Source organism: Diplotaxodon limnothrissa, linkage group LG2, assembly GCF_057381915.1.
Source record: "Diplotaxodon limnothrissa isolate DT_005_m linkage group LG2, D_limnothrissa_male_GT1.1, whole genome shotgun sequence".
NCBI lineage: Eukaryota > Metazoa > Chordata > Actinopteri > Cichliformes > Cichlidae > Diplotaxodon > Diplotaxodon limnothrissa.
The window spans coordinates 7168296-7194684 of record NC_140597.1 but is presented as its reverse complement, the minus strand read 5'-3'; the positions used below and the strand labels follow the sequence as shown (position 1 = coordinate 7194684).

At 38.0% G+C, this 26389-nt stretch overlaps 1 protein-coding gene across 1 annotated transcript; it reads right to left on the bottom strand.

Annotated features, from left to right (window-relative positions):
- Positions 1-714: 714 nt before the first annotated feature.
- On the bottom strand, positions 715-25829 carry tapt1a (transmembrane anterior posterior transformation 1a). Its single transcript, XM_085366361.1, has 14 exons — positions 25630-25829; positions 23919-24049; positions 22137-22255; positions 16160-16322; positions 13985-14120; positions 13209-13306; positions 12872-12941; positions 11872-11952; positions 10434-10543; positions 10242-10301; positions 10048-10116; positions 9764-9840; positions 8090-8259; positions 715-1540 (listed from the first exon to the last, which is right to left on the bottom strand). The coding sequence occupies exons 1-14, from the start codon at positions 25817-25819 to the stop codon at positions 1209-1211; spliced, it is 1806 nt and encodes a 601-aa protein (XP_085222487.1). The 5' UTR covers positions 25820-25829; the 3' UTR covers positions 715-1208.
- Positions 25830-26389: the final 560 nt, after the last annotated feature.

The following is a 26389-nucleotide window of genomic DNA, read 5'->3' as shown; positions in this document are numbered from 1 at the left end:
GACTTCTGCTCTATGACTGGCTATGTAAGTGGGTGGTAGATGCAGCAGATTTAGAGTCAGCAGTCATTAACTGCTTTGGCTAATACTGTACGCTGACTGGGTTGTTTAATGAAAGGCTGTTGAGTTGGCGAAGGCGCAGGATGGCTGCAAATGTCTTTAGCTAATGGCTGTGTAAATGAATGTTTTTTAATCTAAAAAATAATCACTGTTTTTAGCTGTGTTTGCAACACCTGTAATTCATACTGGATTGAAAAATTTGAACCAGCTTCACTGAGGTACGGACTTTAATCAACAGATCTCTAATATTGACAGTGTGTAACCGTTCAGAGCCATGTTTCCTAACCTTTCAGTCATGTCAGTTTCAGTCTCTTAAATCAAAACAATGTCTGATTAAAAACCCTTCATTATTCAGTTTTGACTCCAGTTTTTTCTGCTCTGCTTTTTAAGTTCATCTGAATATTTTCTAGACAACCACAATGTAAAAAAAAAGATGAGAATTTTGCGAGCCTTGGGTTGCAAACTGCCATATAATAACAGAGCTACATTTCTTAGCTCAGATGTTTTAAATAACCTCTGTTTTTGTTTTCTTGCAAATTTTCATATGTTGAATGTTTAGTACTTAGTACTTAAAATAAACCCCAACACTTGTTTTCTGGTGGAAAAAAGCAAATTCTCATCATTCAAGTGTCACTTTTGATGTCAGAGTTTGGAAGTTTTTTCTGGCTGCTGAGCGAACTGAGAAACTTCTCTCCTTCTGGTCCCACTGCTGCTCATACAGGAAGTGCTAGAGTGCCTTCACACTTACACATATGCTCACTCGCACACACTCTCGCACCCCAACCCTGATCCTAAATCGCGTGCACACACAAACACACACACACACACACACACACACACACACACACACACACGCTCTGACATATGCCAGTTCATCCTGACAACTCGGCTGCAACACTCTCACTTTCTGTCCTCTTCTGTTTTATCAGCCAGGTGAAGTTTTCCCTGTGAAACTTCTCGACTTCAGCTTTCAACAGCAGCAGGATTGTCTGACTTTTTCTTTTTTTTAACAATAATTTACTGTAATGTCACTGATTTTATAAGTACTCAGCGTTCTGCTGCTGTTGGCCAGGAGAGCCAGGCTGGGAGGCCATTGGTCTCCGTCTTTCCTGAGTGGTTAGTCGCTACATCAGTGTCTGCTTGGAGGCTGATCAGTCAATGCGGTTTCCACAGATTGTGAATCGGTCAATCTCAAGGAGGTCTTTTTTGGAGGTCTTGTGCTTTGTTTCAGAGGGCAGCTGTGCCTCCTCCTCCTCCTCTTCCTCATCCTCGTCATCTTCCTTTAAGAGCATGGATGGAAGTTGTTCAGCATCAGCATCAGGTGGTGGACTAGGTGGACGGCTAGCTGGTTTAGCAGGTGAGGGATAGGTAAATGGTGGAGGAAACAAATCAGTCCTAGGGATAGGCTGAGTGGTCACAGACGAGATGGAAGAGGATGTTGGGCTGCAGGGAGTGGCAGGGATCTGCACCACCTTAGATTCACCTGTGAGGAACAAATTTAAAAACACATTTAATGACAAAACAAATACCATGTAGATGGGTTCATTTATGCATAGGTAATTTGCCACTAAGACTGGCTTTAACAAAGAGCCAACCCAGCAGCTTCAATCCCGCTCGTCTCAGTTCTACACGTGAGCTTAGGAACAGTGCTCTGTGCAGTCCAATCACTGTAGGAAGTTGAGTACAACACAAGTAAACAAATCTTCACACCCACAGTGCAGGCAAAATGCAAGCTGTACAGAGTAGACCGCTAGATTTATTCAAGCATGTCCCTTTCATCAAACAAGTGTGAGGCAAGTGAAAACTGATTAATGTCTGTGTAGACAAGCTTAACATTTAAAAGACATAATTCCACTGGTTTTTCCAGTTATTAAGATTAATCCCACCGTTATACGGTCCAGCTGTGTACTAGTTCAGTTTCAGAATCACAATACTTTATTAATTCTGATTCTAAAATCGAACTGATAGGCGGGAGGAGGTTGACTGCATCTGCACGGACAATAACTGGACAAACCAGTTTCAACACAGCAGGAGAGAAAACAACCAGAAAAAGATGCTGATGTAAAACATACACCAGCACAGCTGGACCTCACAATTCACTTCATTATGTTTAGAGAAACACTGCAAAGGCTTTTCACTTTGAGAGCAGACCACAGTTACTTTAGGAAAATCAATTAAACAGAATAATTCATCATATCAGAGAGAATTGAGCAAGAAGACTGTCCACAGAGACGACTGCCTCGCCCCGGGCTATCTGACTACAGCAAACTTTTGGTTCTTTCTGTAGACAGAGATGAATAGACATTTAACTAGAGAGAAAACTACAACACACTGAGCAAATGGACTGTGTAGGTTAGACACGCACTACATGTGTGTGTCTAAGCTATCAAAGAAAAAAAACATCAACCATGATAAAAGCCATGAAAAAACAAAAATCAAAAAACAAAAAAACAAAAAAAAAACCCAAAACAAAAATAAAAGAAAGCAAATGTTTTAGGCAAACAGAATATAGGAAAATTCCACGTTCAGTTCCACCTAAATAATTTAGCATTAAATCAGTGAAGAATATAAAATGAGGCATACCTGTCAGTGGCGTGCACACCCTTTCTAAGCTTCACCATTTCATTTATTCTGATGGGGTCAGGCTTCACAGTACTGCTGTTTTATTAGGTGGTGAATGTCACATATTTGAGAGTCTTAAATTCTTCCCATGACAGAAAAGGTGGACTCTGACCAATCAAAGCTCCTCATTTTCACAACTTATCTATTGTGTGGCAGTTCAAATTTTTTTTAAAAAGAAGCCATTTTCTACTGAGACCTGACAGCATCAATGATATTTTTTGATTTGAACTGAGGAAAAAAATTATATATTTAAACTACATGAATGAAACAGTCATCATTTGCATAATCACAGCTGTTATAAGAGAAACATGACACTCAAAGAATCCTGAACTGAAACCTAGGAAAAGCAAAGCAAACTATTTTATCAGACAGGCAATAAAAACTATAAATGTATTTTAAAAAAAAGATTGTTCAAATGGCTTACTTTTAGAAGCATTTTCTTATTAGCAAAATATTGATAAACCGATCAGACAGAGTCTTCTACCTCAAAACATGATGTAGTGAATGCTCTGCTGCTATAGTTGTACACTCAGTTATTCTTGTGTTCCTCATTAACACAGAACTTGCCAATGATGCTGAGGAAATACGTAAAAGCAGTTCAGATTCTACACCGAAGATGGAAAAATCGAAACTATCAGTTACCCTGATGGCAAAAATCACTCTGCAACAAACAAAGAAGAAAAAAATACAGTATCAGTTGATAGCCATCCTCTCATCTCCTTAACCACTTCACTTATCCAAATTATGGTCACAGGTTCAATTCAATTGACTGATTCTTATACAGCGCTTTTCTACTCTCCCAGAGTACTCAAAGCGCTGTATACAACATGCCTCATTCACCTATTCACACCCACTCATACAAGCACTTCTAAACTCAAGTGCAAACTAATAAACATTCACACACATTCACACTCCGATGAGCGCATCAGAGAGCAACTTGGGGTTAGTATCTTGCCCAAGGATATTTGGCATGCAGACTGGGGAAGCCAAGGATCGAACCACCAACCTTCCAATCAGTAGCTGATCTGCTCTACCACCTGAGCTACAGCCACCCCAGGTGGGCTGTGGTTTATCCTAGAAACTGGTTGATAGGAGGCTACAGTCTGGACAGGTCAACAGTCACACTAATAGCCTCAACTCAGAATCAGAATCAGAATCAGAATGGGGTTTATTGCCAAATGTTGAGCAGGTTTACAACATTAGGAAATTGCTGCGGTGCTTCAGTGCAAACATGCTGTCATAAATAGCACTTAAATAGACATGGAAAAAAATAAAAGTAGGGATAAGAATTAAAAGTGCTACGTGGAAAGATATGTGCATGAGATATACATGAGATATATACATGAGAATAAGAATTAAGAGTGCTACGTTGAAAGATATATACATGAGTGCAGGTGGTGATCAGTGCCAAACATAGAATGATGCAGTGACACAGCGTAGGGTCATGTGTTAGTGGCGGGTACAGTCATATGGTTATTGTTCATGTGTCCAACAGCAGAGGGGAAGAAACTGTTCTTATGGCGAGAGGTTCTGGTGCGAATGGACCGGAGCCTCCTGCCTGAGGGGAGCAGGTCAAACAGACTGTGTCCAGGGTGAGAAGGGTCAGCTGAGATCCGAGCTGCACGCCGCAATGTCCTGGAGGTGTACAGGTCCTGCAAAGATGGGAGTCTGCAGCCAATCACCTTCTCAGCAGAGCGCACAACACGCTGCAGTCTCTGTTTGTCCCTGATAGTGGCTCCAGCGTACCACACGGTGATGGAGGAGGTGAGGATGGACTCGATGATTGCAGTGTAGAACTGCATCATCGTCCGTGTTGGCAGGTTGAATTTCTTCAGCTGCCTCAGGAAGTACATCCTCTGCTGGGCTTTCTTGATGACGGAGGTGATGGTGGGCTCCCACTTCAGGTCCTGGGTGATGGTGGTACCCAGGAAGCGGAATGAGTCCACAGAGATGATGGGGGTGTCAGTCAGGATGATGGGGGGGAGTGGGGCTGTGTGCTTCCTGAAGTCCACAATAATCTCCACTGTCTTCTGGGCATTCAGCACCAGGTTGTTGTGGCTGCACCAGGACACCAGACGTTCAACCTCCCTCCTGTAGGCAGACTCGTCCCCGTCCGAGATGAGTCCAATAACGGTGGTGTCATCTGCAAACTTGATTAGCTTGACAGACTGGTGGGTGGAGGTGCAGCAGTTGGTGTACAGGGAGAAGAGCAGAGGAGAAAGAACACAGCCCTGAGGGGAGCCGGTGCTGATGGTCCGGGAGTCCGAGACATTCTTTCCCAGCCTCACATGCTGCTTCCTGTCCGTCAGGAAGTCAGTGATCCACCGGCAGATGGGATCAGGCACATTCATCTGGGAAAGCTTGTCTCGGAGATGGTCTGGAAGGATGGTGTTGAAGGCAGAGCTGAAGTCCACAAACAGGATCCTGGCGTAGGTTCCTGGGGAGTCCAGATGCTCCTTATAATCAATGGCACAGAGCAGGAACAAAATCATAGCATGCTAGCCTTAAGCTGTCTTCCACTATAAAGCAACCAGGCCAGATGCTCATGTCAGTTTTGTCAATGTCATTTAGCTGCTAAGGAACCAGATATCGGTTTCACTAGCTTTTACATTACAAGGATATGTAACAAAAAAAATCAAGCGCTAAATTAGCGCTTCTTGTGTATTGTGTACAGACAGACAGATGATGTCTGTTGTTATTAAATATCCCATTATCTAATTTTTATATTAACTTCCTAACTAATTTTTCCAGGTATAGTCGAGGGGGCTACATTCCCTTCAACCCTAGAAAAAAAAAAAATCTATAGATCTGTTATTTGAGTCACACATTGCAGCTTTCTCCATTTCTCTGGAGATATGTGAGCTTTAATAAAAGTTAACCACCATCTGGCTTGAAATGGCTACTGTGAAACTGCTCATTACACATTTCTCCCCTTTGGAGAAAAACATGCAGTATAGACAGATGGCAGATCTTCGTATTATTTGAAGGCAGAGCATTGCAAAGACAAAGACATAGTGCAGTGAATCCAGTTGAGCAGCAGGTAAAGCTTGAGGCGCCCACCAAATTAGTTTAATGTCAGAAAAGTGAGCATGGTATTTAAGGTCGACGGTTCAAATCCCAAAAGCTAAATATGAAGAAAGCATAAAGAGACTTGCATTAGCTTCCCACAACCTCAAAGCATTTATTATTATACTCTGCATGCTGGAGCGTGAAGCTGTAAGCCATGTTGCTGGAGCTCTGTGAGAAACCAGATTCATTAGAAACATGAATGCTTTTGATGTTCCATGACATGATGCACCATCAGGATCTTTGTCATTTTAAAGCTCCTGCTTCGGCACAGCAGGCGGGTCTGAGGCACACACGGGAGAAAAGATCTGCAGGGATTTGGCTGAGGATGACAGGGAGATAGTGTCACCTCCAAATCTGTTTCATCAAACGTAGGTGCGGGACCAGTGAAACTCTATGCCAGACTATGAACTAAACTCTTTTGAGGAAATTCACGTGTAAATATCAGAATACAGAAAAGGGTTTGCTGTGTACTTTTTTGTTGAATAGTCTTTTTCTTAGAATATGACATAAGATGACGATCCAGTACAAAGTGCTATGACAGAACACTGCAACGTTGTATGTTTTACTACATTAAGTGTAGTGCTGGATATGTCTGTATAATTTACCAGAGAATACTGTGCCCACCTTTGTCCATTCTATCAAATATAGAAGACAAATGAAGAATTTGTTCAATAAGTTGAATAACAAAACACATTTGATAAATGTATGTTTTTGAGCCCAGACAAATTAAATTCATCACCTAATCAAAAGGTTGAAGTTCTATACTGTAGCAAATCAAATGTTGCATTAGTAGTTATTAATTGCTTGACAAAAACATCTCCAGGCATAACAGATTCATTTTGTAATTAACATCATAATGTACCAGGTTACACAATGACAAATATCAATTCATTGCAGCTCTGGAAATAAGCATCAAGGAAAGAAAAGGAAGTAGATAAAACATTATGTATACTGTTTGATTTTTTTTTTTTTTTTTTTGCCCCGCAAAATAGTTTTGGGATCACAGAGTTGTGTTTTGGTTTTTTTTGTTTTTTTTTTTAAATGCTGAGGGAATTAATCAAGTGCTAACCTGTAATCTTGAAAAGACTTACCTGACCCAAAAAAATCAAATCAAATCAAATCAAGGTTTCAAGGATCCCCACTTTCTGCTTGTTTCCACTAAATGTCTGAAGCTGAGCCGGGGCTTTACCTGTTGCCACATTTGTCTGTACCTAAATGTCAGCTAAATGTCCAACATTTACATTTAAGTGCCAACTAGATACCTAAAAAGATCAACGTAACTCTGTTAGGTGGGGGGCCCATTTGGTAAGACTTTAGAAATTGCATGAGACTGAAAGCAATATCTAGCATCACTTCAACAAATATGTAAATTGCTATTCTGAATGGTAGTCTGAGACATAAAGAGTAATAAAACATTGTTTTCTTTTGAAAACCATTACAGGTTTCTATTGCTGAACAAAACGAAAGAAAGAAAGGAAGAAAGAGAACAACTGTGTAGGAGAAAGAGCAATACGAAACATTCATCAACAAAATTAAATCCCAGGACGTCTCATTTACAAGATATCTATTCCTGCCAGCCAAACAACACCCTCTCAGGTCCCAGCATTTTTCATATCTCTAAAATAAGATTCAGACTTCAAAATACCACAAAAGTTTCAACCAAAAGTTTTTTGTTCAAAGGTGGTGTGTATGTAATTCCAAATAAATACTTATGATATATTTGTACTGTAGCTATTTAAATATTAATAATTTATGTCAGTGCTTCATGTTCTGCATGTTCTTGACTGTTGGAGACCTGATAGATACAGTGTAATTAGTAAAAGTGAGTATAATCAAGCTGAGGTGAATGTATAATTACGTAAAATGACTGGTAGCACTGACCATTAGACAAGGTCAAACTCTGGTTTTCTTTGCACTGAATGTTTGATTATAATTTATTACGGACTGGTTAAGCTACTGGTGACATGCTCTACGCTTGAGGTCACAGCTGATGTCATCTTGTTTAGAAAGCATCACATTTATAGATATAAAATGTAATTGCTTTTATGTGTAATTTACAATTATCTATTAAATTCATCTTTAAAAAGAACCACTAACACAAAAACTGTTTTCTGTTTGACTTTTCACATTTCTCTGGCATGCAAATGTTTCATGAGTCATGCTGAATCCCTTCAAGAGATAATTAGTGTTGTAGTCATAAATCCCATGGGGACTCAAACCTATGGATCCTTGTGGGTGTAAATAATAGCTTTTACAAAATATTAATCCATAACATATCTGGGATTTTTATTATAACCAAGGTTTTTTCTCATCTTAATCTTTTGAGGGTTTTTTTCTTTACCTGAAGGTGTGCGGCACCTGGCTGGGTCAGCTTTGCTAGGGCTCTTGGCAGAGGAGGATGGTGCAGTCGAGGGCCTCTCAAACAGTTTGTCCTCCATTTTGGCTCTCTTGACATAGACACATGATTTCCCCAGGAGTACAATACTGTTCAACACTTTCAGTGTTACCAGTCTACAAAGGGAAAGGGGAGGGAAAGGGGATATTTGATTAGAAAAAGACTACATTTTTTTCCTGTTCTTCAGGTAGTATTGCAGAGCTTTAAATGTACCATCCAGCTAGTCTGGACAGATGAAAGTCTATTAAAAAAAACTTACTCTAACTTAAAGTGATGCCATAATTTAAAATCAGCTTTAATTTCAAACATATTAAAGCTTTGTAGTTTTTTCCAGTCTGCGGGCTAAATTAAATAATAAATACATTAGGTGTCTACATTTTGATCAAAACACAGCCTTCTAATGCAAATTACCATTCATATAATAGCTTTTTGAATCTTTCTTTGTTTTATTTAGTGCTGAAATTTTATCACAATGCTATCTTGAACTAGGGCATAGCTATAATGAATCTCTTACCATCTGGCTTCAATCGCCAGTGTTCACATCCCACCACCAACGCCAGGATGTTAGTGTGCACTGTCTTTCTGTGTTTGTGGGCTTTGCTATAAGGCCGAGAGTCTGGTACTGTGATGAGTGAGAGACAGACACATTTGGGTCTGTGGACCACTCCTTGCTGTGACAGAGCGTGTCAGCGCAGCTGAATCTTTGCCAAGGCACAGCGGTCTGTTCAAGCTAGGGCTATTTTTAAATCGGAGGATAGGGGAGGCCAGAGATGGCACAAGAGATGACAACATTGTATTCTTCACCCTAAGGGAAACTCTTCAATGGTACGTGCCCCGATGGGATCCGGCAAATGAGAATGAGCAAGGCTATCAGCAACTCAGCACAGGGTGGATGTGAGAGCACAATGTTAATGCTTATGTAACTGTGTGTGTCTCTGAATATGAATGTGTGTTTATGACAGTGCCTGCATGGGTGAGTGTGCATCCATGAGACAACGCAACCATGTTTTTACCTTCACCACGTGACGATGTTTGTGTGAGGTTCTCTGCATATCTAGCACAAGTAAATTAAAGTATCCCAATATTTTAGTCTTTACTGACTTAAAAAAACATGTCATGTTAAGTGGGTTAAGCATTTAGTTTACTAAACAGAAGGGGTTATCACAAAGACCAGTTTCAGTCATCAATCTTTCCTAAAGATACTTTTCATGGTCAGATTATATTACAGCCGAGCCCTGGTATTCGTGGGGGTTAGGGACCACAACAGCCCGCGAATAGCTCAAATCTGCGAAAACTTTAGACCCCATCTAAAAACGCTTATAATTGCCTATATTTTAATTTTCTGAAGGCTTTGTATTTGAAATTTGCATACTGTTTGGAGAATGTTCTTTTTTAAGAAAACAAAATTTTCTGTACAAATACAGAAAAAAGTGAATAGGTGAATATATGATTACTGAACTGCAAATGGCTGGGGTTCAACTACACTTGCATGTATTTAAAACAACAACAACAACAACAAAAAGATCTTCTGTGAGGTAAAATGGCATAATAAGGATTAAAAGCTCACTCATTTTGCAGGATGTATAAAAAAATCAATACAGGACAACTCTAAAAACTCACCCAAGATAAAAGAGCAGTACACAGGTGTATGATAGTGCTCCCTGCAACCTCACTGAACTCATCACCACTCTGATGAGCTGTTAAAAAAAACAGAAACACCAGTATTAATGGAATTATTTATCCATTTTGAAAACAAAATGGAAACATTTCATTTTAGCAATAATAAGAACCATTAAACACTTTTAGAACATCGTGGAGTTTTGAAACTTGCTTGTGTGCCAACAACCAACTCTATTCTGGTATTTAGTTCCTGAATATCAACAACAGACTGCATTCTCTCTTACCAGAACAGCCAATGGCAGGGGGATGAAGCCCATCCTCCGGGCCACTGAGTCACTGTAGTCAGTACAAGCCTACACAGTGACAGACGAGCATAAATTACAGCACTTGACAAAACTGAATTGATTAGCTGCGTGGGCTCCACGCTGTTTATGTAAGTACAATGATGGCAATGTGAAAAAACGAGGCAGTTGCTTACATTCTTCTGCCGACTGCTGACGAGATCAAAAGCCAAACTGGCTCTATATTCACTGTACACCTGGAAAATGGACAAGAAAATAATTCAGTACAGGAAAAAGAAAAAGGCAAGGTATCCCATATAGTATCATACATGTTCTCATGCAAAGTCACGGTGATGACTGAAAGAAAGGACACCAGGTTCTGTTCTTACATCTGCAGTGATGTCATTGAATTTTGTGATAAAGGCATGTTTGATGACATCAACTGCAACTTCAGAGGTGACAACCATAAAAACGTCAGGGAACAACACCCACAGGTGATCTGAGAGGGGGAAAAAAAAGTTAATTATTTTAGCCAAAATTTTTGGAAGGATCAAATAATCCTTCAATATTTGTATATGTATGTTTCTCCTTGTTTTGGTCGTGTTTTATTTTTTTCTATGTTAATACGCTACACCATTAGCCAAATTATTGAAGTCATCTTCTAATTGTATCCGTTTCTCTAGTGGCTGCCCAAAGAAAATTTACATTACTGCAAACCTTCACTGAATATACTGGACTTGCAGCACTGCAAGTTTTCTTTGGGCAGCCCACTGGAGCAATTACAAAAATAAGTTAATTAATTCAGTTAATGGTATAGGGTATTAAACAGAAAATACTAAAGCATAACCAAAATAAAAGGATCATTTTCCAGTGCGTTTGATTCATATTGATACAAAAATACCAAAACAGCAAATCCTCATATTAATTGAGATGATGGCCACCTTAATATTTTTACTGTTTCACTAAACCACATCAGTTTTGCGTGATCAGCAGGTCAAAATATTCTTTGTCTTATACTCATAGTCAGTCTGTCCTAAACAAGACTTTCTAACAACTCCCTTTTTAAGACCAGACTCTCCCTTTAAGGCAGCTTGCTTCTGTTTGACACTCCCATATGAACACAACGAAGCAGGAAAAACAAGGGAAGCAAGTGTGAAACTGAGTATTTAAAGCAATATTAAGCCTGAGCTTGTCACTCTTAAGAGAAACATTAATGATTTTTTAAAGGTGTTCACTTAATGGCATTTCCATTTAATGTACAAAACAGCTAAGCTTTATCCATTAGGGCTCAGTAAATATTGTGCTGTTGTACTGAGAAAAGCTCAGCCCATTCTGAGCCACACCTGACAAATTATATGTTGTTTGAAAGTTTTTGTGATTTATATACCTCTTTAGCAACAGTAGCTCTGCTGGTATTAGTAAATCAGTGTTATGATTTCAGCTGACAAGCCACATCTGTCATCTACTGTGTGTCTGACTTTGAGACTGGCAGGAGGAGCTGACTTTTCAGAGAGCTGTCATAGAGAAATATCCCAGCCCTCACTCCTCACTTTGCTCCGTCTCATTGACTGAGGTTTACTGGAGAAAACTCCCCAAGGTGTTGCAATGTATCAGCTGAAACAGCAAGAAAGGAGCTGCTCAGGATTTTTGTAAACATTTTTACCATGGCAAGCACTGACCCCAGTCTGTTTTTTTCCTGTTGTTGTTTTTTTTTTTTAACTTTTAAAGACATTTATGATAAAAAAACAAAACAAAACAACAACTTACTTTTCTAGTAATATAAAAATGTGCATAAAAGTATAGTTTAAAGGAGGGAAACATGATTACCGGGGTTCCAGGAGAACTGCTCCATATTTCTGAGACAAACGATGAGTAGAAGGACATAGCTGGTGAACCGTTCTTTGATATCTGTGGGAAAAAATTGTTATTATAGTCTCCCATCTATGGAGAAACCTGTGTAAGAATATTAGATAGATAAGCATCTCCATTTTAGCTGAACACATGGTCTTCAGTCTGCTGTAGTTCAATATCTAAACAGCTTGAGTCAACAAGACAGATCTGTGAATTTTCAAAAAGCATTTCATGTTACAGTGGATTTTGCGACAGCAGTACATCCTATAAGCATCGCTGTATTATAATTTTAATAATGTGGCTACAAAGGTTTGGTTATTATCCATACAAATGATCTTATGGTAACAAGAGCCCAGCTCCATGACCAGCCATTGTACTGGGATGGAGTAACCAGAGAGGCAAATGGCAGATGATTCAGGGTTGTTGTGTTCCCCTGTCATCTGATTACAATAAGAATGATCAAGATAAAAAAAAACAACCCAAAAAACAGTGCCTTTGGGAATACAAAAAGAGAACCAAAGTTTTTAATCAAATACACTGGCTGTACTGTTCTTTCAAAATGCAAAATGAATTAACTTTCCCAATGAAGCAAGATTAATTCAATTCTGTAACTTAAATCCATCCATCAGTTTTTTAAAGATATCCAATAGAAATGTCATGAATCTATCTAACTACAGTATTTTTCTATCTATCGCCACCATTCTGACTTTGGTACAAGTATTTCCAAGGGATAATTCAGTTTTAAAGAAGCTTCAGAGAACTTCGAAGTATATAATTTAGTCTGGATTCTAAACTTTTCCTGTTACTACGAACAAATCATTCTTACTGGTGATTATTTTTGTAGTGTAATTGTTGACAGTGACAAAGCAGATGTGAAATTCAATAAAATACATGTTTTATGTATTTTTAGACCAGTACTTTTCTAAAATAGTACTAATAATGTACTGCATTTTTGATAAAGCGCTGGATAGCTCACCACTGTTGGACATTTGGAATAAATTGTTCTTCTCAAATTTCTTGAACACACTTCCTTTGATTTCCACAAACTATGTTTGAGAGAAAAGAAAAAAAAAGACAGAAATGTAGTCAGCACTTTTATGACAAAAAATAAAAACAGAAGACGGTCATGTTGCAGGTACAACATTTCATCACTAATATACCAGCGTTAATGTTTCTGGATACACCATCATGCAAATACTTTTTTTTCTGTTTGTATAAGTGTTTCATTGCAATTCAAAAAAAAAACACTTCAGGTGTACACTATTGTGTTTTATACTACAACACTCTGTGTGTGTGAGTGTGTGTGTACTAACATTGTTGGACATCATGATGGTGAGCAGGGACTTGTTGTGAGAATTAAAAGCGACATTCAGGGTAGAGGCTTGGACCATGATGAGGATAGCATGAAGGACTGAGGAAATGATAATCAGGAAAACAACATCCGAATCAACCTAAACCAAACAATATGATCACTGAACTCAGTCACATTAAAAATGAATTAAAAGTAATGTAAGCTAGTGCTTAGATCAAACCTGACCTGAAACAACACATTCAACACTTAACTTGGCATCTTGCAACTATAACTGGGAGTCATTCCTTTGAGATACTCTTGAACAGCATTACGTCTAGTCCTTTCACTGAAGGCTGTTTAGTAAATAATAAATACAAATCTCAGCATATGAAAACTTACATCAAGCAACAGATGTATTAAATGTAACAGTTATAAACTTAAGGAAACTATAGCTAAAATTATATTGCTTCAGTCTTCCTCTAGACTACAGCTAAAATTAATCTTTGTTGCCTTTCAGTACCAGTCTGTCACTCAAGCCAAAAGAAACTCAAAACAAAATTTCACTCTAGTGGCACTTGGAAATGAAGAGTTCACAATGAAAAATAAAAACTACAAGTATTATGTGAGACTATAACTGTATATCATCTGTCAAAAATAAAACTGAAGCTAAAAAAAAGAAAAAAGAAGAAACTAGAAGATGCCGCCCTTAAAATCCAATTTGGTGTACTTTACTGATGACTTTAAAACTTGCCTCAAAACTCTCACAACGCTGCTATGAAGCTTTAGCAGGAAGGATACAGACATAAAAGACGGCCATGAAAAAGTGAGGGATGACTCCAATATTATCTCTTTTCCGTTCTTTGGGTTCTGTGGCTGTCCAGTACAGAGCATCCAGGATGTCTTGCCCAAAAGAAGAGAATAGACGGTCTGCAACCTAACAGTGGAGGGAAGGATGAAATCACAAGTTAACTTGATATAACGTAACTTAATATGACAATAGTTACATTAGTAATGTCTAATATAATATATCAATATCTTATCTGTATGAACAGGTAAGATTTTAGCAACAAATTCACTGACGTAACACTATACCTCTTATTAAAACTTTGGGATTAAAGCTGTTAGAGGAGCTTTTCAATCAGAATAATTACACTTCCCCCCAAAAGTAGAGCATTGTAATATGACAGATACACAAATTCATCAGATGTTCACTATGACACAAATTAGATCAACATTTTTGCAGCTCTGTCCTTATGCTTCATATGGTTGTCTGTCATTACCATCATTAGATATTTTTTGGTCTAGTAGGGTCTTATAAAACCACATAAAGCTCATGATCCACAGAGAAGTGCTAAGCTTTATTATGTATGCTGGTGTTTCCCCGAGGTTGACTGCTTGTCAACCTCAGGGAAACACTGTGCTAAAATGAGATGAGGGCACACAAATTAAGTAAAAAAATAACAATTTAGTTTTAATTTTTTTATGTATTTATATCCCCTTTGGCTTCTTTTTGGGGTGGAGGGTTATTTTGTAGGGGGATGGGCTGCCCTTAAATGAAAATGGTAACACTGGATATCAGAAGAAGTAGACCACCACTTGCTGTACACACTGTTTAAGTTCTAACAATTAGTACCGTATTTCCCGGACTACAAAGCGCACCTGAATATTAGCCGCACAAGCTAAAATCAGGGGAAAATCCTGTTTTGTACATACATTAGCCGCACCTGACCAAAAGCCGCAGGTGTTTCAATGTTGACTTATCATATGTAAGAGAATATGCACAAAGGGAATTGTCAGGAAAGAGATGGCTGTTTGGAGACACACCCCTTTTATTAATATTTTGAAAAACAAGTTATGGGTACATATTTGCATAACTTTTTAGGTATATGAAGTGACACGGCTTTAACAAGAAGAAAAGTCAGTCATTCACCACCATCTTCCTGCGCACTAAAACCACCAAAGTCCTCTTCTCCGGTGTCGGAAACGAACAGGCTCAGGGTGGCTTCGTCATCCACTCTCAGCTTCTTTCCTTCGTTGTCACTTACAAAACCAACCAAAGAAATCCTCGTTGTCAGTGTCGGAGTCGAACACCCTCAGAAGGGCCGTGGCGGTGTCCTCCTCTCCATGCAGCAGTCCAGCCCTTTGAAATCCGTTGGTGATCGTGGATGTTTTCACACTTTTCCACGCTGTCAGAATCCACCGGTGGAGTTGAGCATAACTTGCTTTTCGCAAGTTTATCGGCGCTCGTCATCCACGCCTCCCGCTGAACGCGTAGCGCTACTTTGAAGTTTGTTTTTCGCGCTACTTGTACAGCACTATGTTGCCTGGCGGATGGACATGTGACCAACATACCACTCTTGATCCCCGATACTGTGTGTCTGATCACATGCCCTTCCGCCAGGCAACGTAGTGCCGTACAACAGCGGAACAAACAAAACAAATCGTCTTACGATATGACAAAAATCATGGACAATCCATAGAAAAGCCGCACCTGACTAAAAGCCGCAGGGTTCAAAGCTGGTGCAAAAAGTAGCGGCTTATAGCCCGACAATTACGGTAATAAAATCCATCACGTAACACGACCATCACTCTTTAGTGTAGTAATCCTTGGGTACTTCCCTAAACTGGCAGTGTATTAACACACGGGCTGCATAAACAAACTGACTATTCATATAAAACAGATGGAAAATAAAATTACAAGTAAAATTTGTTGTAAGGAGGCAAAACAAGGAAAGTAGAAGTAAGATGTAAACAAAGACAAAATATGTCTATACAGTTTGTATTTAATAAGTACATGTTTTAATAATTGAAACATGTATTCACACTAAACTGTAAAAACTAATGTTAAAATTCTAGTTTGTCTCAGATGTAATGTCTTTGCAGGAGCAACATCTGCATCCTTGCATATAAGCATGTGATCAAAGTATAAACTGACATCAGTTTTTAGACATCAATGTGTGAAGTGTGGGTTACCTCGAGCATGTTGTAGATGATGTAGAGTTTGATGACGGACTGTCCTCTGATCAGGTGGTACATCATGGAGTAATCCACATAATGCATCATGGAGAAGCAGAGCACCAGGATCAGGCCTCTCAGCATGTCACACACCTGCGCTGGCTGCAGAAGCCGCGACCCACTGACCACACACACACACACACACACACACACACACACACACAAAGTATTGGCATTAATACTGAAAGACAAGAGTGCACTGCTTTGACCATTCCTGTGTATGTAAATGCACTGTGCCATGCTAAGACATATATCAACATGCACACACGAAAAAGGTTAAACGTGTTATTACACCTTATAACACCATGCCAAAAGGTACAAATGCTTACAAATACAAACACATTTTTACCAGGGGAAAAGTGTGAACATGAAGACATACAAGCATTTAAAGCATCAACACATAAAAACACCCTTTTCTAATCTTGCCATCAGTAAGAGCTTTTCTAGCAAACAGTGTGGTCAAAGCAGCTGAGTGAAGACCAAGTACACAGACAGCTGATTTAATTCACTACCAGAACGAGCTCTGTTTTCTTTCTTTTTTTTTTTAATCTCACATGAGGAAACATAAGACCAACACAGGCAGGGAACAAGAATTCATTTCTGTTCAAAATGAGATAAACCTTACAAAGGAAAAGGGAACCGGGAGTGATAACACACAGAGTACATGATGAAATATTAAAGATAGTATCTCCTTTATACTAAAGTTATCTTATTCATAAGATTTATCTCTTTTTAATATGGTTCTGTCTTTGTTCAGTCTTGTCTTTGAACATCTGTCTTTATGGACAAATTAGTGCAGCACTTTGAACAGAAATGTTTAAAATAGTGAACAAGTAAATGAAAGGTGAAAAAAACAAAACAAAACAGGCTTCAACATCACATACTGCAGTGATAGTAGTGTGTTCATGTCTTTTATGACCACATGTGTCAGAGTTGCATTTTGTTTTAATACTAAACATCTATGGCTGGCAGTGGCAGCGTGTTAAGAGGAGGGCAGACAAATCCAGAGGACCATTTAGTATTTAATATGTGGCTGGGAAGAGCGGCTGAGAGCTTCATTCTAACACATCCTGCATATTTTCCATGTAAACTGTGACTGGTCTGTATGTGCAAAACTCCCCCTGACTACTGCAGTAAAAATACATTGCATTCATTAGATTTTTTTCACAAAGGGAAGCAGTTTCCATAGATGGACACTGATGTGCTGACTTTTAAAATACGATGAAGCACAATAGTTTAACTGATCTTAATTACGAGACTTTCTTGTAATGAAGTTATTTTGTTGTTATTTGAATACAACTTACAGTACAAATACTATTTAATGGTCTTCAACTAAACTAGTATAACCTACACTAAGAAATTCACAAGACATGGCAGTACAACAGTTAACTCTAACACCCATCATTACCTTCAGTTAGTTTAGCTGAAGCTGATTAATTAAAAATAAATAAATAAAAATCACACGTGAACAGAACATGTTTTGAAATAGCAGTGCTGGAGACATTGAAAGTAGGGCTGGGCGATATGGACTAAAATTCATATCGCGATATAATTTGAAGCACGTGCGGTAACGATATATATCACGATATATTCTTTTCTTCTGTATAACGTATTTTCCACACTATAAAGGCACACTTAAAATCCTTTAATTTTCTCAAAAATCGAGAGTGTGCCTTATGTATGAATTCTGGTTGTGCTTACTGACCTCGAACCGATTTGGGCGTGCAGAAATCTGTTAAAAAATGTTTTTAGGGACAAATGCAATCGCATAGCAGGATGCTATACACGGGCCAAACTTCAGTCAGGAGAACAACTGAGATTATTCATCCACAATACGAGGTTAGTTATTAATATACTGCAGCAACATGGGAATAGAGCAACTGCGAGAGAATTCAACATTAATGAATCAATGTTACGGAAGTGGAGGAAGCGCAGTTTTTGGCTTTTCCCTTATTTCAAAAGTGCTTCATGTCTTTGCTATGACTGTCACCCGGCATAATTTGCAGATGATAATGGTTGTAGCCGGTGCGATGCTTTCGACTAAAACAGGCGCAGCTTAATGACATCATCAACATGCGCTATCGCGATAGAGATTTTGACTATATCACTCTATCGTTGGCCAAATTTATATCGTATATCGTATATTGTTTATATCGTTTATATCGCCCACCCCTAATTGAAAGTTGTAAAATATGAATTATTCTGGGAGCTGACTACAAAATGAGTGTTTGAAAAAAAAAAAAAAAAAGAGCTGAGCTTGTGAAGATGTGATGTGAACCAGTTTTGTCATGACTCCCTCTCTTTTTTAAAATCACTGCACAGCTGAGCACAAAGCTAAGAAAATAAGATAAAGAGCTGTGTTTTTTCTGTTAAGCAAAAACTACAATGGTTGTCCCAACAGTGAAGAACTTGGATGTTTACACAAAAAAAATAGATATTCAAACACAGTTGTTTGTTGCGGAAACAACTGTGCAAAACCAGAGATAAACTTATGGCACTGATGAGTTCTTCCCCCCCTTCTCTGATGCAATACCGCCATCCAGTGGTCACACTAAAGTCATTCATTAAAAGATGTTTGAGTAGAAACAAAAGCATCAGAGATCCTGAATTCTTCATTATGAATAGTTTTACTGTTGTGCACCAGGATAAAAATGTGCTGCCAAAAAGATAAAGCTCAGTTATAGACGCAGTTGCTTAGAGATATAGTAAGTGTGTAAGGTGAGTGTAAGAAGAGTAAACACACATAAAGTTTATGATAATTTTATCATTTTTCCACTTAACTGGATAATTGGCTTTGTCTGCAAAAGACAAAGTGAGTTATTAAAGGAAATGACTCCAAATGTTGTTTTGTCTACAAAATACCTCAGGCATTCATTTATAACTATATAAAATAAAAGCAACACGATCTCACACTTAAAAAGTCAATTTAAAAGACTATTTATCCTGTCTTATTTGGCACATTACTTTTGCATTTAACAAATTGTTGAAGACTTTATTCCAATCCAAAACAGTTGTACCCTGCTCTCTAAAATATGATTAAAGTGCTAGCAGAAAACAAACCCCCTTACCACACATACTCCTCTTATTCTAAACATACTTTCTAGATACAAAGCTGCTTCAGACAGCTGGTAAAGCACACTGCGCAAAGTAGTTGTCATAGTCTTTATTCTAAAAGCATTATCTCCACAACACACATGATTATTATGTTTTATAGTTAGCTATGCGCTGCATTTAAAATAGCCATCACTTTGTGCCAATACAAGACATCAGCCTAAAACAGTCATTCAAAAGCACAGACCAGACATGAAGAGCGCTATGATAGAACCTTGCTAAAAAAGCTGAGTTTTTTCCTACCAAAAATAACAACTGAAAGCAAAGAAAATAAGCCCCAAACTGCTCCAAACAGGCAGCCTTCCAGTTTGAGCTAGTGTAGTCACGGTCACGCAATACTGTGACAAGAACACAGTCTCACAACAGTTTGTGAAAAAGTCACAACCTGTAATCTACTCATTCATGTTTCTGGACATGAATTTTAATATTCTTTCGTTTTGTGTCCCTAAACATGACTTTTTCAATGGTCTCATATGTACACAAACTTTATATTGACCGTTTTTAAAAGGTTAAAAAGTTCAAATGTAAAAAGTTCACCTTTGAATGGTGGTGGATTTGGTGGTGGAGTGAATAATTTTAACACCCACACACAGGACATATTTTTGGTTATGCTTTTTACTTCATGTATCTTTGGTAAAATGCCTTGGTTATGTTTCAGCATTACAAAACAAACAAAAAAAACGCCCAAAACTGCTCATATTTAGAAAAGAACACTTCTTTTAAAGCCCTGTGGTGTCATATCTATGATGGAAGAGTTTGGACAACAGTGCAACAGACACAAAATATCATTCTTACTAAAACACATTCGTTTTGCCCAAGTTGTGCCAACTGTCACGAAATAAAAAGAAGAAAAATGTGACAAGTCATATCCATGAACACAAACAGATAGGTTTTTTTGTGACTATTTCACATTTTGTTATGAGACGGGGCTGGATAAGACTACCATGCACACTTATTCTTTGGATCAGTGTTTGGGGGGGGGAAGAAAAACATAAGAGACCAACATGGAAGCTTTGCCTTGGAGACTGGGACATGATTTGCGGTGGCAAGCTATATATTAACAAACATGACAGACATGAAAAACCCATGAATGGATGTCGGGGACAGTGATAATGTTTATGAATCCTTAATGCCCTTGTGGGAGCGTACCTGCTTCTTCTGCAGTAGGGGCATGTGCGTGCCCTGCATGGGGAGGAAGGCAAGGGGAGACAATATACTATCAAGTACTACATCACAACAATGTGACAGCTGGCTTAAAGCTACACAGAGCACTGGCACAAACCAATAATTTCTATTTTGTTGTGGTGAAACCATTATCAAATAAACTAATTGTTAACTACTAAATCTGTAAATAAAAAAGAAAAAATGTTGGGAGTTAAATTGCAGAACAGACACCACAAGATGTCTGGAAGACCTATTTTTAGACACAAATTTCTGAAAGTTTCTAAAAATACTGAAAATTGGTGGGTAGACTGGTAAAATCAGGTGTTAGGTGTTTCTGTTAATAAAGTAACTGAGTACATATGACCTACAGACTGTATATGGAGGACTGATAGAGATTAGTGACATTCCGGGCATTTTGATCTGACAGAGAAATCATATGGCATTTCCCACTTATAGGGTATAAACTCATCACAAGGTAGCCCATCTTAAAGCACACTGTGCTTTATCCTTCTTCTTCTTCTATTTTTTTTTTTTAAACACATTTAACATCATGTTGTACTTAGAGGTATTTGAAAACAGCAGCGACCTTTCCTTGTCTGAGATCACAAAAAAAATTAGCTCAAGGGATGTTTTCTCATACACTTTTCTAAAACTCAACTTCTTTCATTTAGAAAGGTCGGGAAAGAAAGCAGGTTTAAGGCCTTCTGCTTCACTTTTCACACTCGGGCACCAACTCCATCTTTAATATACAGTCTGTAATATGTTCATGCTAAAAGAAAGGAAACACAAACACACTGTCAAAACCTGTACTTGAAGTTCAGGTCAGTATTATAAAAGACTACGTGATTAGATTCATAATAATATCAAGGTAAAGCTCAAAGACAACTCATCAAAAAAGGATCTGTTCAAGATCGAGAATCATTAGAAGCAAACACCAGGACAAAGTATGAACTTACATTTAACAGAACAATACCATCTGACCAAAACTTCCATTATCAGATCAATATATGTTTGTATATGTATCTAACCCTCAAAAACACAAGTGCTTATTTTCTTTCCTACAGTGTATACATAGAAAATATTTACAATGTTATTTCCAGAATGCTACTTATCTTATTAACAGTGAGTCAGCAATATTACCAAATGACAAAAGAAAGAGCCTAAAACTGTGGCTCACTCTCTAAACAACCTAGGGAAGGGGGTAAATTAATCATCTGAATTAGTTTGCCAAACTTTGTAGTTAATAAAAGTAATCCCGGTTTTATTTTTATTTTTTTAAGCAAAAGCAAAATTTGGACAGATTACTATATCCGAGTCATATCATATATACTTATTTCACCACACTCTGAAAAGCTACAAAATACAACAAAGACAGCCAGATATGCCTAGTGTTAACGCTAAGAAGCCAAAACAAAACTTATAGTTTGAAGTTTACAAATATACCCAGAAATGGAAATAATTAATGTGGGGTGGTTATATCTTATATTGTGCTCCATCTTTTGTGTCATTTTATCTTATTAAGCTTTTTTTGTACTGTATAGCTTATAGCTCATTTTAAATGATCTGGTTGCTGTAAGACAGTAGTTTCCCAAAAATAAAGTACTTCTTGTCACATCTCATCTTATTCCTTTAGTAAGCAGATATAAGCAATGTATTTTACCTGAAGCCACAGCAAGGCAGAGTGAAGAGCCGGAGAAGGGCCAGCAGCACCCTGAGGGGCAGTAGGGTGAAGACGTACAGAAAGGCATCCACACACAGGAAGAAGCCGAAGATCATCAGCTGGAAAAGTCACACACAACACCACCACAAATCAAACTATGAGTCTGTAGGGTACATAGTGATCAATCATCATAAGGAAAAAAAGATGAATGAGAGTATGTACACAAAGGACATCAATCAATTACAATAACATGATGAACATAAAAAAGGTACGATTTTATCTATTTTTTTTTCTTTTAACAAGTGGAAGAAATTGTACATAGGAGAAACACCATATGTGACAAAAAAAGTACACTTAACCTTTTTATTATGCAACAGGCACATACCTTTACAGTTTCCAATATATGAACAGCCATTACCTCATCATATTCAAAGGAATGTTTTACAAGAAATGCATTGAAATGCATCTGACATCTTATTCCTACTTCTAACAGGGAAAACAGCAAGGCAACAACTACTGGTAGAATCTGGTGGGAGGGTCTGTTTGTCATTGGTGGATCCTGTCTGACCTGGGGCCTCCTGAGGTACCCTGAAGGTAGTAAGCCTGTTTCACCGGCAGTTTGTGGCTACACACATTCCTCTCCCTTCAACAGGAAAACCAAGCCAGTAACAGATATGTTAGTCTGGGATTATAAGGACACAAAGCAGCTGACAAAGCATCAACTCTGAAATAAAAACAAATAATAAAGACCTTTACAGATGAGGAGGAACTCAATAGACTGTGTGTAACTGTATAGGCATCACATTAATTTTAACTTTAGTTGTGACCAGGTTAGATGACATATATATTGAAGAAATACACATTTATTAGAGATGCCGTTAAAAATGTATGATTCCTAGAAAGTCAATATAATGTCCAGCCTGTGTGTCAGAAGAAATCAGTCTTTAAGTTCAACACTGCCATCTGGTGACTACTGAGAGGAACAACAAAAACCAAAAAATTACTAGGGTCAGTAAGGCATATTGTAAACAAACAACATAATTTTCTGATATTTCGGTGTCTACCTAATATCTATATTAATTATTAATATATTTCCCAACATTGAAAGTATGTTATAATGATTTCTCTTGATATCTGTGTAGATTTCAGTGAGGGTAGTCTAAGGACCGTGTCTCAGAATGGAACAGGGAAGAAGACCTTGGGAAAAAAAGTGAGTGGATTTCCTTTAAGTTTCATGAAGGCGTTTTACCTCTCATGCAAACCCAAATGGTGGAGAGTTCTAGGTAGGACCCACTATTGATCATGTGCCTTATCACCTTGGCTTTTCCACAATAACTTTTATATGATTAATTCATTCATTTTATTCCTTGTAACTTCATAAAAGGGTTAACATGGCTTCAATGTCTTTTTTAGCCTTGTAAGGGTTATGTGGCTAGCTCTTGTACATACAAAGTTATAAGGTCTCAAAAAGAAATAAAATAAAACAATGTAAAAACCATCAAAGCTAAATGAGCTCACTGTGAAGGACTCAGGTGAGATGTACATATCGATAATGTGGCAACCTAAGAGCAAGTTCAGGAGCAATGCAAAACTGACTGAGGATTCAGAATTGTAGCAAAGTCAGGAGCCAGAAGAAGAAGTGTCTCCAAATAAAGCAAGCTTACGGGCTGACTATAAAATAATCGTATGCTTTCTGTGTACTGATGGAAATGACAACAGACAGATGGAGAAAGCTGCAGAGAAATCAGGGCAGATAAGTTCAGGGCTGTTAATATACACTACCTTCTCGAGTTCCTTGGGAATACGCATGCATGTGTAAACTCTCTCCCTTCGTTCAGTGTACTTTGCCTCATTGTGCTCCAGGAAGTAACCTCTGGTGAGCTCGGTGCAAATGAAGCGCGTCAACGATGGATCTGGAACAACGTGAGAGCAACAGTGTTATGACAAAACCATTGTCCACAACAAATACAGCTGTCAACACAATGAGAACTCCAACAGTGACTCTGTAAAGTGAAAGAGGAGGAAGCATCTCTGTATGATGAAAACTAAAAAGTGAAGGTTTAATGGCCTTTTTAAGTGTTGTTTCAGTGTTTGACTCAAGGCTTAGACAGCTGATATACAGTGTCTGTGGCCTCTCTCTCTTTAAAGAATAACAACCATCTGCCTATGACATAATGAGTCTTGTGCTCCAACTACAGTAATTCTTCCATCATTACCAAAGAAAATATTCTATAGTTTACTTACAATCTTTTGTAACTGAGCAATTAGATGAAATAGCAGTTCAATTACAATTTAGGTTTCCAATTGTTATAAGAACAATTGAAAAATGGTGAAAAATGTCCACCATGATTTCTGTCAGGCTATCACAATAAAAATCTGGAGGGTTTTTTGTATAGAACAAAATATTGGACAAAAGAATTGTTAAAAATAGTTTCAGTCAGATTTATACTCTAATTGCCACTATCTGTGAGAACATGTCTGGCATGTCACGCTTCATAAATTGCAAACAGTAATGATTTATACATTTGGGTTTCTTTTCAGCTACAGTTTTTGTTAATAAATAATGTTAACAGTCACATTGAAAATGTATCAGTGTCCACTTTATCTAAGCCACGGTGTATGTGTTCAACTGTGTTTGCCTAATTAGACACACACTTGTAGTTAAAAGAGACGCAACGCGTTTCGGCTTGTGGCCTTCATCAGGGTCATGACCCTGATGAAGGCCACAAGCCGAAACGCATTGGTCTATTATTAAAGTTGTTCATCTTCCCTCAAGTGCTGCTGGAGTTCCTGCTTTGAAAATACTGCTGCTGCCAAAGCAACTGAATATTGTCCTATTATGTATGGGGTCAGGTGTTTCCTACTACAGCTCTTAAAATCCCCTCTACGTACTAAAGTTTAAAGCTTCCCAATTGGGGCGAAGATATCTATATATAACATCTGTTGTCATCAACTCTGGTTAACTTTAATTTCAACATTAATTAAACAGCAAAGGAGACATGTGATCTGAACTAAACCGGCCACAGCCTTACAGGGAGCCATTGTCAGACATAATCTTGTTTCAATAATTGTTGTAAGCCAAAGGTAGTAGGTTACAGGTTACAGAACCTGATCTGTGACAGGTCATGCAATAGGTGGTGTGAAATAACGTATAGAGAAACTTAGAGCAGATACAGAAGAAGGTTATGGAGCCATGCAAACTCACTAAATAGATAGTTGCACTGCCAAGATAATACGAGAGATGTTGTTTTCTCCTCTTTCAGTTGATGTGAAGCAAACGCTAGCACTGACTGTAAACAAGCTTCGACACAGCTTTAACAAACTACAGTCGTTACAGACGAAGCTTCACTCACATTAAACACTACTCTTTTGTTTAAAACGTCGTATTCACGATGCCGCAACATTATCAGAGTTAATGCCCACAGCCCCCCCAAAATAAGTTGGAAACATTTAAGACGTCTAACGGTTATTAGCAGTGCGACCCGACAGTTACCTGCTGACAGCTCCCGTTGCTCCCTCCTGACAGCGCTTATGTCGTAAAATCCCAGGGTTTCTGGCAGTTCCGGGGTTATGCCGATTTTACCCGACTTGTGCAAGCCCTCCCATGTTCTTTTTTGCCTTTTCTTCAGCTCAATTTCGGCTTCTTTCTCCTCTGACAGCTCGGTCCCCAACTGGTCCGCCATCTTTACTTTGCCCGCCTTGTCGCCCTGCGCAACGTCATCGCGGTGTGGCTGACAACGTGCGACGTCACGATGATAAAGGTAGTTTCAACATTTTTTTAAAAAACATATTTTTGAAATGTTTTTTATTGGCATTAATATTTATACATTTTACTTTTCCAGTGATTCTCCGTTTAATTTAATCTAAAATGTACACAAATCTGCCATTTGTTTCCTTATTTGTTCTTTAAAATAATAATACAAGATTTTAAAAATAAAGTTTTTGGAAACGCCTTAAATAAATGATTACCTGGCTGGAAAATGGTTTCCCAGTATGTTTCTGTGGACCAACTAGTCACACTAATGGGGCTTTTTATTTGATTTCAACAACAAGATAAGAAGAAAAAACGAGCATAATAATAATAATAATAATAATAATAATAATAATAATAATAATAATAATAATAAATTAACTCTTTATATAAAGAACGTAAATGTATGTACACATAGTGGTATTTTTAAAAATATATTTTTCCCGGCATCACAACTTTTTCTTAAATAAACGCATATGCTGTTAGGAAATTAACAAAATGA